Source organism: Propithecus coquereli, unplaced genomic scaffold (assembly GCF_000956105.1).
Source record: "Propithecus coquereli isolate 6110/MARCELLA unplaced genomic scaffold, Pcoq_1.0 Scaffold403, whole genome shotgun sequence".
In the NCBI taxonomy this organism is placed as follows: domain Eukaryota; kingdom Metazoa; phylum Chordata; class Mammalia; order Primates; family Indriidae; genus Propithecus; species Propithecus coquereli.
This window is the reverse complement of record NW_012149764.1, coordinates 1571328-1584017: the sequence shown is the minus strand read 5'-3', so window position 1 is coordinate 1584017 and position 12690 is coordinate 1571328. Positions and strand designations below refer to the sequence as shown.

Sequence of the window (12690 nt, the reverse complement as noted above, 5' to 3'; positions counted from 1 at the left end):
TTAAGAAATCACACTATTATGCCTTTTATAAAATGCATTATTTTATGAGGATAGATAGGTATACATGCAAACATATCTTTGGCGTTTTTAACTCACATATATTGTGTATTCTATGTTTGTGGATGTGGAAACTTCATTAGTTCAGTTGGAAAATATTACTGTTCTTCAAAAAAATACTTACATTTTTTATATGTTTGCCTTTCCAGGGATTTTTCCCTTAGTATTTTTTTTTATAATTCTTGATATCAAGGGCCTATATTGCTTTCTTTAATATATTGAGAATATAATTAGAAGTTGATCCTTTCTCTGTCTAGTATATATACACAAAAGAAGAGCCAGCACCTTTGTGCAGCATGGTTCACTAGGGCTGCTGTTAACACCACTGAAGTGCTTCTAAATCCCAATTATTTTACCAAAGCATGTGGGTGAAATATATGAATCAGAATTATATTGCCACATTTTATGTGTAGTTCCCTCAGATGTGCTCATAATCAATAAAGTCTTAACATTAAAAAAAAAAACACTAAACAGACATGTTGTCTCACTGTTGTAGGCAGAATACTAGTTTGAGCCTCAATAACTTAATTTCCCAATCAGTTTATCTCTTCTCTTTTATACTGAATGAATATGTATAGTGAACCTATTCTATGTGTCCTGGAGAATACTTAGAAATCATATTTGACTGACTATAAGGTTACAGATGATTCATATCCAAAGAATTCTTTTTAGTCTGTAATATTTTTCTGTCATTATAAAAATGAATATTTATTTTGTATAATCTTTTTAAAGTTTTTATAGTGGAAGGTTGTATATGTTACAGAGGTAATATGTATGTTTAGACATACATATTCATATGCATATGTTTTCTGTAAAGGCCTTCATGTCCTCCCGACCAGAACATTAATTTTATTTTTAAAAGTGCTCTGCTGTCTTGTAGGTTTGGTAGCTGTATTTTCTAAGCCAACAATCACGATGGGTTTAATGACATAAGTTTGATTACATATACATCGTGTAGTAATATTTAAAATTAAAATGGTTTTGGAAAATTTAATTGTCATGGTTAAAAATAATAATTCTGAAAATACTTTTAATGAATTTTTGTATTACAAGTCTGAAAGTTCAGATTCTAAGTTTGATCACACATCTTAAAATATGTAAGCAAAATGGAGAAATATTTCATTTGTTCAAATGTCGATATCATCATTTTTAGCATTTTCTTATAAATTCCTAGAGGACAAGGATGAGATCACATTCATCTTTGCATCTCTAGATGCCTAGAACTTTGCCTGACTCATAGTTGGTGCTCAATAAATGAGTTTTTTGGCTTCCATAATTTATATTTAACTTGAATTGCATGATAAATATTAGCTCTTTATTATACCTCTTATATATTGTATGGAAATTTTGTTGAGACAGATAATGTGAAATATTTGTTTCGCAAAAGTAACAGTTGGTTTAGAGTAATCAGGAAACGGAAATGTAAGTTGGAAACCAAACTCAGAGACAATATGTGACCTTCAGAAAGTCATTTAAGTCTATTTCAGTTCTCCTTTTGTAAATAAATAAATAAATAATTTAATATTGCTAATGTTAAAATTAAATAATAGAGACCTGGATTAGATACTCTAAAAATTTCTTGCACATTATGTACTTTAAAGATTATTTTTTTAAAAAAAATACAACAAAACAACATAAAACTTTAAAATGTGAACAATGGGCTGAGAAGATACTGCTTTATCAACTACCACTGTAGTATGCCTTTCAAAATTGTGAACAAAAAAAAACACAGCTTTGAGGCAAAAAAAATGGTTGCAATAAATGATTATTTTTTATTGCATATAAATTCTTTGCCAATGTCTAGTGAGTTTCTTTCCAGTTAAGAAAGAAATGACTGAATTTCATACTTTCCTCTTGAAGACTTTGTCCTAGTAGACAATATTATTATTGTATTATCTAGTGGTAATTTGAGATAAATAAATTAAAATTTTATAAAAATAAATAGAAGCTTAATATGAAAACTCATACAAGGCAGCCTGATGTTTATGTATTATAACACACCAATACTAAAGACATATTAGAAAGGCTTGGTAACATGTTTTGTTCTGTAGCAATTATATTTTTGATATTTATGACCAGTTAATAGATTTGAATTCCCTAAAGAGGTGTTTATCTGCAGGGTTGCAATTAATACAGGGAAAATGAGTATATCTCAGAGATATACTGAAATATTTGAAGAAATGGATTTTGACTGAGGTTATAAGTGATATTCAGCTATTTACAGTATTACTGAGAATTCCTAAAGCCATGTTATACCAGCTTCTGAATTACAGCAGTTTGCTCTGTTGTAAGACTTGATGAAGAACTTCTAACTATTTCTGTATATTTGTTTGCAGTGTCTAGTAGAAATTTTGGCAAATTATATGATTTCTGTGTATTTACTGTGTCTTACTTTTATTAGCTCCAGTGGCTGTTGGACAATTATGAGACAGCAGAAGGAGTGAGCCTTCCCAGAAGTACTCTATACAACCACTACCTTCGACACTGTCAGGAACACAAACTGGACCCAGTCAATGCTGCCTCTTTTGGAAAACTAATAAGGTCAATCTTTATGGGCCTACGAACCAGGAGATTGGGCACTAGGTTAGTACTGAAAAATAAGATCATAATCTAATGTCTCTTTTTCAAACTTGAGCAGCTCGGTATATTGTTTAAGCAAAAGAACTTGATTACAGGTAGTATATAAGAAAAAAATATAGAATGAGCTCAGTTTATAAAATCCCCAGGAAAAGGAAAAGTCATTATTCAATGAATACTACCATGCCTGAATGATGTGTTGCCCTAAACACTGAGAGGAGCTGATTCTCAACTATATAGCAATTAGCAGCCAACCTATTAATACAAGACTTGCTTTAAAAAATTAATATATCACTGTATTCTCTTTTTGAAAATGACTGCACTAAAGGTGATGCATAAAGTGACATAGTAAATTAAAAGCTATGTATTTCTTGACTCTTGCAACATTGCATTTAATTGTCATTATAAATAACTATTGGATCAGAGTAAGAAATTAAGCTGAATTTTTCATTTTATTTCTGGAGACCACTTAAAAATCATTTGGTAAACGTACAAAATATAGGTGTTTGAAGTCCTCTGTGATGACACAGTCCTATTTTACTTTTTATTACCCCTTTTTTTTTCCTGCTCTTTATGTGAACCCATGTGTGCAAGCAAAAATACAGTATAGTTCTATTGACTAGAAACCAGTAATGTGAAGAAGCTTTCAGTTTCACTGTTTTCCTTCCTTTGGAAATAATGTGAGTGTCTTTACTAATCAAAATATGATGAAAAGAATACTTAGAACTGTGGAGCTTCATTTTTGTCTTTCTATAATTTCTACAAATTATCATAACATAAATATTTTAAGTAGCTAGGCAAAAGGATATGAATACTTTTGATTTCTTAAATCTTACAGAAATTATATAAAAGCATTAAAATAGAAGTTGTACCCTATGTAACATTAGGCGATATACCTTTAATTAATTATAAATCACAACTTCACAGTATTTTAGTAGTTTTTAATCTTAATAAAATAAACAGAACCGTAGTAATTGGCTTCATTATAAATTTATACTAAAAAAGAGGAGTGAGTGTTATAGGGGAGAAAAAGATTGATCTTTTTCTTCATCCATCTCATGGTTCACGGCTAAAGCTTCCATAATAAAAAATTAACAAGAGAAAAGCATACAAATTTAGTAAATATAAGTTTTACATGACGGGGAGCTTTCAGAAATGAAGACCCAAAGAAACAGAGAAAACTGTGTATATTTTATGCTTTCTGATGAACAAGGAGATAGTTCTGGAGAAATATAATTGGGCAAAACAGGTATAATCTAATGGTAATAAACTGGGGAGAACTCAACAAGGCCTGTTTGTTTAGATTCTTCTGTGTCCCTGTGTCTTTAGAAATAAAGGCATTGCTTTCTACCAGGTATAGGAAGGACCTCTCTGGAATGAGGACCTCATCACCTATTTTCCAGGGAAGGCAAGCTAGGTTTTATGGCCTGCTCCAGAGGAGAAAGTGGTTAGGGAAATTTTTCTAATTTGTATGGCCTACTGCTGCTGTTTCCCCAAATGCCATATTTGGGGGTAGCATGTCATAAACCCCTTCACTGTGTTAGTTTTGTGAGATTTACAAGGTCTGTATGTATTCAAAATGTGAATTATTCCCTTCCTGTTGCATTTTAAGTGATTGTACAGCTTTCAGATTGCTAGAGGTTCAGCTTTCTCATAAATGTATTCTTCTGTCTATATGTGAAAAGGTAGTCTATTTTAAACTGGAGAATATGATTGTCTATTCAGACTAAAGGAATAGCTTTCATTCCCTTTAAAAAAGCTTTTTGTTTCTCTAGTATTTTTTTTTCAAAATCACAAAAAATCATTATTTGGGGACCTAACTACTATTTCTTAGGTGATAGCTCTATAGTTAGGCATACCATGCCAATATTTTGAAACTCTAGGCTTTATTCAACATTCTAATAGCTGTATTGTTGTGCTTCTTTTGTTACTGAAAGGGATTTCAATGGGTCCTATTTTGAGGCTCCATTCAAACCTTGAAACCCATCTTTAAAAAAGAAAGGGACAAAATTGGGGTTGTTTGGGTTTGTGAATGAGTAGAATCCATACTCTGTAAGTACATATTGCAATATTGCAGCTTTTACTTTCTGATGGCCTGGGTTCCCACTCCCTTACTATGTAACAATTGTGTCTCCTATTCCGTTTATAATTGTATGTAATGTTTGCAATTAGGGATGTAAAGCAAAGCCTAGAAAAATAAGGAGAAAATAAATACTATAGGAGAGAATTTAAACAAATGAAGCGTTAAGGAGATAGACTGTGATGTAGAAAAACTGACAATGGTAGGAGTGAATCCCAGAGATTCTTTCTACATGAAAACTGTTTTAGCATTTACTTTATACTCCTAATCCAAGGGATAGAAGGAAATGAGTATAAATCAGGAGGCAAACTAAATCAAATACTTTTTTTTAAGGGAACTGTATGCAGAACTGTTGTTATCCATCAATGATAGTATCTGTTGAAACTATTCAAACCAGAACCAGATCTTTTCTAAAGTTTTTGCACCTGAGTAAAAAAGTAAATAAAATCACCGTGTTTTAAACAGATGCAAAGCAAAAGGTACCTTTTGTTAGATCCCAGTCTCCAAATCAAGTTTGATGACCATGAATATGCTTCTCTCCCCAACCATTCCCAATGAAATGAAACACACAGACACACACACACACACACACACAAACCACTCTTTCCTAACCCAACCAAAGTGCTAAATTGTAGGAAACTGAAAAGAAAGTAGATATCCCATCTATTTGGGATCTCACAAGAGAGACATCATTTTACACTCTAGTTTTGTCTCATGGTTAATGCCTCCTACCTCCTACTCTATGTCTACTCCTTACCATCTTCCAGTTTGTACAGGAGAACACTACAAATTGGGTTTTTAGGTTTTTGGCATTAATATTTTTTGGGTTTTTTTTGCTCTATTCTGCAGTGTATTTTGGTGACAGTATCTAATTTCTGCAAGTGGAATGCTTTTCTTTATAGGCATTAAGTTTTCATATTTGCTTTATTTTGCCCAAAGTATGTAGGTATTTAGATGTCATTTAGATACATTTTGTTAAACTAGCAATATTATTTATATAATGTCTTTTCAAATATATAGGGTTCATTTAATACATATTTTTTAATCTTGGAAGTAAAACTCTGCTCTATTTTTATAAAAAATATTTAATCCACACTCCTTGCATTTCTTTTTGTAAATGAAAGAAAAAAATTGGAAAGAGTACTGATGTCTTGCTATATATAGACTTCTGAAAAACTATTTTCTCTTTGCAAGAATTTACATATTTAAAACGTTTATTTTTGCAAAAATTTGCAAATTCCATTCAGAGCAAAAGTTTGTCATTTCTAATAGCAAACATGGTCTTTCTCATGAACATGGGGAAATTATGACATTTTTATTCCAGGTGGAAATTTGCCATTTTCACAGAGAAGTTTCCTCATATCTGTTGTGACATATCTTATTCTGCCTACTAAGCTGATATGAATCCATAAAAACAGAGACTAATAAAATGTTTCAAAATCAATAAATTAAATTCCTACTTCCTTTTTGGTTTTTAAGATATTAAGTAACAGACTTCACCACCGCATCTTGTAACAGGGACGTTAACTTACTTCATCATCCTTGAAGTAAAGAGAAAAATGTTGAACCCCAATCCGAGACAATAGTAGAATCAAGATTTTTTTTTTTTTGTTCTGTATAGCCACTTTACAATAAATATGTATTTACTGTATAACCCTTTATCTTTTTAATGAGTTTTTATTGGCCAAAAGCTTTTTCCCACCAATACCCTTTCTAAATTAAATTTAAAATATAAATTTGAAGATAAAATGTAACTTGAGTGTAATAAATGGATTGTTTGGCTAATATTTAAGTGAAAGCTTGTAAGGAAGTATTTTTCTTAGGGCCTTGAGGTGATTGATTCAGAATCTTATTTTTATGCTTCAAATGTTGTCACCATAAAAGCACAAGTATCCAGAATAAGTAAATCATAAATAGGTAGTATTAATATTGCTGCTTTTACCTAGTTTTTCCAAATGTGAAGTTAAATGGATATCCGATGTGATTAATATTAGTTTGACTGACTTTTGTGTTTTCAATGTTTATTGTTCTTTTATGAAGAGGAAACTCCAAGTACCATTACTATGGGATTCGTGTCAAGCCAGATTCCCCTCTTAATCGTCTGCAAGAGGACATGCAGTATATGGCTATGAGACAACAACCCATGCAACAGAAACAAAGGTAGACTCTGGAGTTATCACTGATATGTCAAAGCTGTGTATTTCTTAGCTGTTTAGGTTTCGTTTTTTCTGAACAAATACCTAAGTGCAAAAGAATGTTGTTACTGTTGGTATGTTTTCACTATGGATAGTTCTTAAATATGATTTAGAGTTTCAATGATGCTGTCTGTTTTCCAAATTTTTAAAAATTACTTATCAGTCAGCCTGTTTGGCTCCTTTTAAATTAAGTACAACATCCCAAACTGTTCAGACAGGGAAGTGAAACACAAAACTTAAGGAGCATATCCAAGCAAATACCAACTGGAGAAACTTATTTCAGTATTCATGAGCTTCTGACTTGCTATTCTGCATGTCCCTCAAGTCATTCTTTTTGACACAGTATGAATTCTTGTAGAATGTTTGGGACTTCTTACATGTTCTTTGAATCCAATTTTCATAGACGTAGAATTGCTGTTGTTAGAGCTGTAAGAGATCTCAAGCATTCATGAACGGATGGAGCGATGGACGGATGGAAGGAAGAATGGCTGGCTGGCTGGATGAATAGAATCACAGATCTTAGTATTGAAAAATACCTCAGTCTAGTCTGGCCTTATGACAATCAGAGGATTAATAGCCTTGTTTTTCAGATGAATCCCAGAGAGGTTAAATGATGTGTACAAGCCCATGATACTGTTGCATAGCCAAGACCCTTCTAGTCCCATGTGACCTATGTCATAATTCAGAGTAAATAAAATGAAAAATTCCTCCCTCTTTACCAGCATAGCTCCTCCATGACAGCAGTTGTGATTTTTCTTTTCAGTTGAGCATGCAAAATTAGGTAAGAGAAAGGAGGCTTCCGCATAGGTCCTAATCCATTGATCTGGAATGATTAGTTGCCTTGGCCAGATCTCCACATCCATACTAGTTTCGTCAGAAACATTAGCTCTAATTCAATGCTAGAGAAAGAATATATCGCACAGTAGTCCTTTATGTATTTAGTCAGCAAACACTGATTGAGTCTCTACTGCGCTGTGTGCTTGGTCTTGCAGGCAGAGATAAGACATAGTAGTTCTTACCTTTTGAAATGAGAAGGGGAAGCACATGGGGAATAGAAAATTAAAAGGAATGCAATCTGAGTATTGCTAAAATAAAGCTTTGATCAGGAAACTATCAGAATACAGAGGAATTGTCAGCAAACTCTGAGAGAGGGAGGATTGGGAAGCTGCATAGAGAAAGTTCTATTTGAGTAGTGACTTAGAGGAGTCATAGAAAGAGAGAAATATTCAGGAAGAGGGAAAACGTACTTAGGGGTAAAGTCTATGGTATCTTTCGGAAGCGGTCCATGATTTGTTGAGGTTGGTATTACAGGGGGAGAGTTGAAGAGATCATTGAGTAGTTTAGTGGGAGATGAGATTTAAAAGTACTTTGGATCATGTATTAAGGGATTCGGTTGTATATGAAGCTAATTAAGTTTGTTGTTTGTGCAGAACATAGCTATGAAGCTATGTAAGGCTTTGAAGAAAACAATGAAACTTTGATTTTTTCTAGAGAGATGACTTTTTGATTTTGGGCAAGACATATTTAATGGAAAGAGACCGGAGGTAAGGATACTTGTTAAGTGGCTTTAACACAGTCATATTTCCAGTGTAAGTGTTCCAGACTGAAGACTTAGTTCCAGATTGGCTACTATATAAGGTATCTCAAGGATTTAGGTTTTTTATTCACAGAGTCTCAATCTCATTTTTTAATTGCTGATCCTTATTTTTTGATATATAGCCAGTGAAACGTATTAAGGGCTCTGAAAAAAATCATAAACTGTAGAATAGTACCTTGTATGGTTGGAGATAGTTTATGTGAGTTGTAATAAATTATTATTCTTTTGGGTTATAACTGTTTTTTCTATCTGTTAGCGGCAACACTTACGGCTTTTACTTTCTGGTGTGATTCCTGCACTCATGCATAGCAGCACTACCCAGTGGAGATGATAGTGAAATCAAGAAAAAGAAAAAATTTGCTTCAGAAATAACATATACTAAAACTTAATTATGAATAAAAGCTTGATAAATTGTACCTGACAGCCGAAGCCCAATTCTGTGATTTAAGAAATTCTAGCAAGCTGTCATAAAAATGGAAGCCTTCAAGAGACATTCTTTATAAAAAGCCTGAGTTACATAAGCAAGACCTAGGACTTTCTCTGGTCTCCTCCTGAAACAGATGCCAGAGCTATAAAAGTTAGCAAGCCACCTCAGTACAGTGGTAATTGCTTTTAGAAATACATAAAATATGATATATTTAAGAAGTGTATAAAATTCCCAGTCGTATTACTAAATTCTACTGACTTTAGCTTCTTATTGAGTTTGATTCTTACTTCTTATGAAACAAGAATGTTAGAGAACCAAAGAAGTACTGAACCTTCTTTTAATTTGTTAGGTGTTTTCAATGATACACGTTTTTAGATTATGGACAGTTGCTCTTGAAATGGTGTCTTGCTAACTGATGGCAGTGTTAGTGTTACCAACTGTGCATGGGCCTCACATTGGGATCAGCAGGGCAGCAAGAGTCTTCTGTTGTCTCTCTGTAAGAATCTGACAACATTGATAGCCCTTAACTGAAGCCAATCAGCCCATTGTGCAGAAGTGTTGGACAAAAGAGAAGTTTCTCTCCATTAGTCTGGATGTAAGGACTAAGTTAAGAGTATTTGTCAAAATTATGAGAAAATAACTTTTTTTTCATTTGTTTTATGACTTAAAAAATTTTAAAAATGATGATTCCAAAACTAAAATGATTCTACTGAATATATTAAAATTTATATGATAGACTGCCATTCTTTTTTTAAAATACAAGTGACATGTGAAAGGTTTAAAATATTTTATACCAAGCACTAATATTCAATATTTCACAATATTCAAATTGTTTAAATAATTCAAGGTTTATTATATGCATCTATGTGTACAGATCTTCCATAATGTAAATTTGTATGTTTCACATGTTCATATAGTGAAAAAATACAAGTATATGCAGTGATTATTTTGTTAATTAAACTTAAGTTTTGGAGCTTAATTTATAAATTTTCTGATGATTTGGAATTATTCAATACCCCTAGTTTTAGGGATATTAATGATTATGGTTTTATATAGCTTTACAATTTCTTGAGCTCCTTTATATAAGGTATCTCACTTGAAGATTTGATAGGATGGTAGAAGAAATTTCCACTTATCTACAAATCAGATTCCCAGCAACATCATTGTATGCAGCATAGCCATGTGTCTGAAAATAAATAGAAACAGCTTCTGATTGGAAAGCAGATGTCACAGAGCCCGTAGTTTCACTTAATTGAAAAGATAAAGCCATGCTCAAGCCATTTACCTAAAATAAAGGAGCAGATTAGAGCCCACTTGATTCCCAGGCAATCATGGGACATGACAGCTGGCAAGAGGAAATATAACTAGACAGAGTCCCCTGTTTATTTTTTCAATACAGCAGTCTCTGGACATTCTGTGGAGGGACAAATAGACCTAGGCACTCCAGTAGGTCCATCAAGTATCACTCTAGAGACTAGAATCTAGTCTAACACAGTGTAATAACTGTTTTGCATATTGATAACATTATGGGTAATCAAGAAGAGATAAAATACCCTGGTTAAGTAGGCAAGAGAACTGTGTAATGGTTTTTAAAATATCTGTTGTTGAAAATATTTCATATGAAAATAATTTTTGCACTTAAATAAGGTAATCTTTGTGTTCGAGGGAATTCACTCATGGAGTGATTTACTTACCCTAATTTAGATAATAAATAGATTAAGCTATTATAGAGCAAAAAGAAGGTCAGTAATTTTCAGCTCTCCAAACTAAGTAAAAGTGTTTGCTGCAGTTTATTTTTAATACGTTTTAAAAGAAATATGTCAAGTGTCAGCACATATATTTTAGTTATTCTTCCAAATCCTAGTAGCAAAAGTGGGAGAATAGAGCCAAGTGCTGTTGATAATATGCTTGGCTGTGTTTGATCCCAGTAGCCATTCTCAAAATATTAAATTTCATTTATCATTTCTTCAACAAACACATATCAGCTGTCACTCGCATACAGAATATGTGCATTACATCTAAAAGAGATATCACAGAATCATAAAATGGTAAAGCTGGAAGGAAGAGATCACCTAGTCCAACCCATCTTGATGAGAAAACTGAAGTCAATAAATGGTAGGTAACTTATCCATAATCATATAGCAACCAGAACAAGAACTCATTCCTCTTTTCTTTATTCTTGTAAGAATTCCACCCTCAAAGAGGTAATATAACCAAAACAGAAACATATACATGTAATAAAATTTTTGCATATGAAATAAAGGGAGAAATCACATTTTAATGAGTTTGTTTCCATTAAGTGAGTAAATATGTCACTTCCTGCCTGTTTGCATGATCTCTACACAAGAACTGGATTCTGGAAAAGAATGAACCTTTGTGTCACTAAGGGACAGAGAGAAAAGTCAATTGGAAAGATAGTGTAGCAAGGATACTTTTGCTTTGGCTGTAGACAGATGTGAAAGCATGCATGTTCCTAAGGAGTAAAGGAGGGAATCCAAGAACTTTTGTCATTAGATGACCTTTCTTAATATAGGGCTCAGAGATCAGTTAAAAGAGCCCTATATTTAGAATGGGGATTTGAGTACAGGTTCCTTTGACACTTCTACTGGGTATATGACTTAACCTCACTGGGTCTCAGTTTCTTCATATGCAAAATGGAAATTAATAATAATAGACTACCTCACAAATGTTTTGAAGTTCAAATGGAAAACAGTATATAAAAGTTTTTTTATAACTGGGAACATTCAAGAACTGGTAATAATTATTACTGTTATCATTATTACACTATAAGCATTAGAGAAAAATTTTAAGGAATTTCCAGGTGTTTTGGAGGAGAAGGAAGCTTGGCAATTGGGCAGATTTGGCTTCCATTTCTCTATAGCTCTAGGCTAGTGGTTTCCAACTTTGATTGATGTTAATAGTTTATCATTGCTTTCCTAGCCCATGAATTCCCTGGGGTCATTAATTTGCTCTGAGGCGGCTGAGGGTAACAGGAGCTGAAGATAATCAGCTGCCTGTGCATTTGGCTTTTGGACACAAATAAGGAATCTGGGCACTGAGGTAGTTAAAGTTCACTGTGCCACTGCACTGGTCCCTGATGTAATGATCATATTTTCCGTTGAAAACAGGAGATCATAAATAATCACAACTCAATAATTATCAAGCTATAATCATTCATGTAAATCTTGATAATATAATAGTAGCAGTTGCCATTTACTTATTCTCATGATCAGTGTTTATTGAACATTTTAAATGTTTTTCAGTTTGCACTTTATATGCAAGATCTCATTTGGTAATTATATTATTATTTACTGATAAAGAAACTGAGGCTAATTTTGCCGTATTCAAGAAGCTTATTAATTTATTTTTTCTTAGAGCCTCAGATGACTTTTTTGTTGTTGTTGTTGTTACTGTTGACGCCCTGGCATCAGGTGCACCCAGATTGTCATTCTCTAAATAAAGAAGATGGGGAGGGGTATTCCTCTAGAATCTGTTTAACAGATAGGGCCAGCTATAAATAAAAGATGTGGGCAGGGCGTGGTGGCTCACGCCTGTAATCCTAGCACTCTGGGAGGCCGAGGTGGGCGGATTGTTTGAGCTCAGGAGTTCGAAACCAGCCTGAGCAAGAACGAGTCCCCCATCTCTACTAAAAATAGAAAAATTAATCAGACAACTGAAAATATATAGAAAAAATTAGCCGGGCATGGTGGCGCATGCCTGTAGTCCCAGCTACTCGGGAGGCTGAGGCAGAAGGATT

At 33.2% G+C, this 12690-nt stretch overlaps 1 protein-coding gene across 2 annotated transcripts in view; it reads left to right on the top strand.

The window, feature by feature from the left end:
* The window catches only part of RFX3 (regulatory factor X, 3 (influences HLA class II expression)), a 358295-nt gene that overhangs the window by 279746 nt on the left and 65859 nt on the right, over positions 1-12690 (top strand). For both annotated transcript variants that reach the window (XM_012652878.1, XM_012652879.1), the window contains 2 exons: positions 2459-2640; positions 6755-6874. In XM_012652878.1, coding sequence (XP_012508332.1) covers positions 2459-2640; positions 6755-6874 — 302 coding nt within the window. The remainder of the gene's footprint in view (positions 1-2458; positions 2641-6754; positions 6875-12690) is intronic.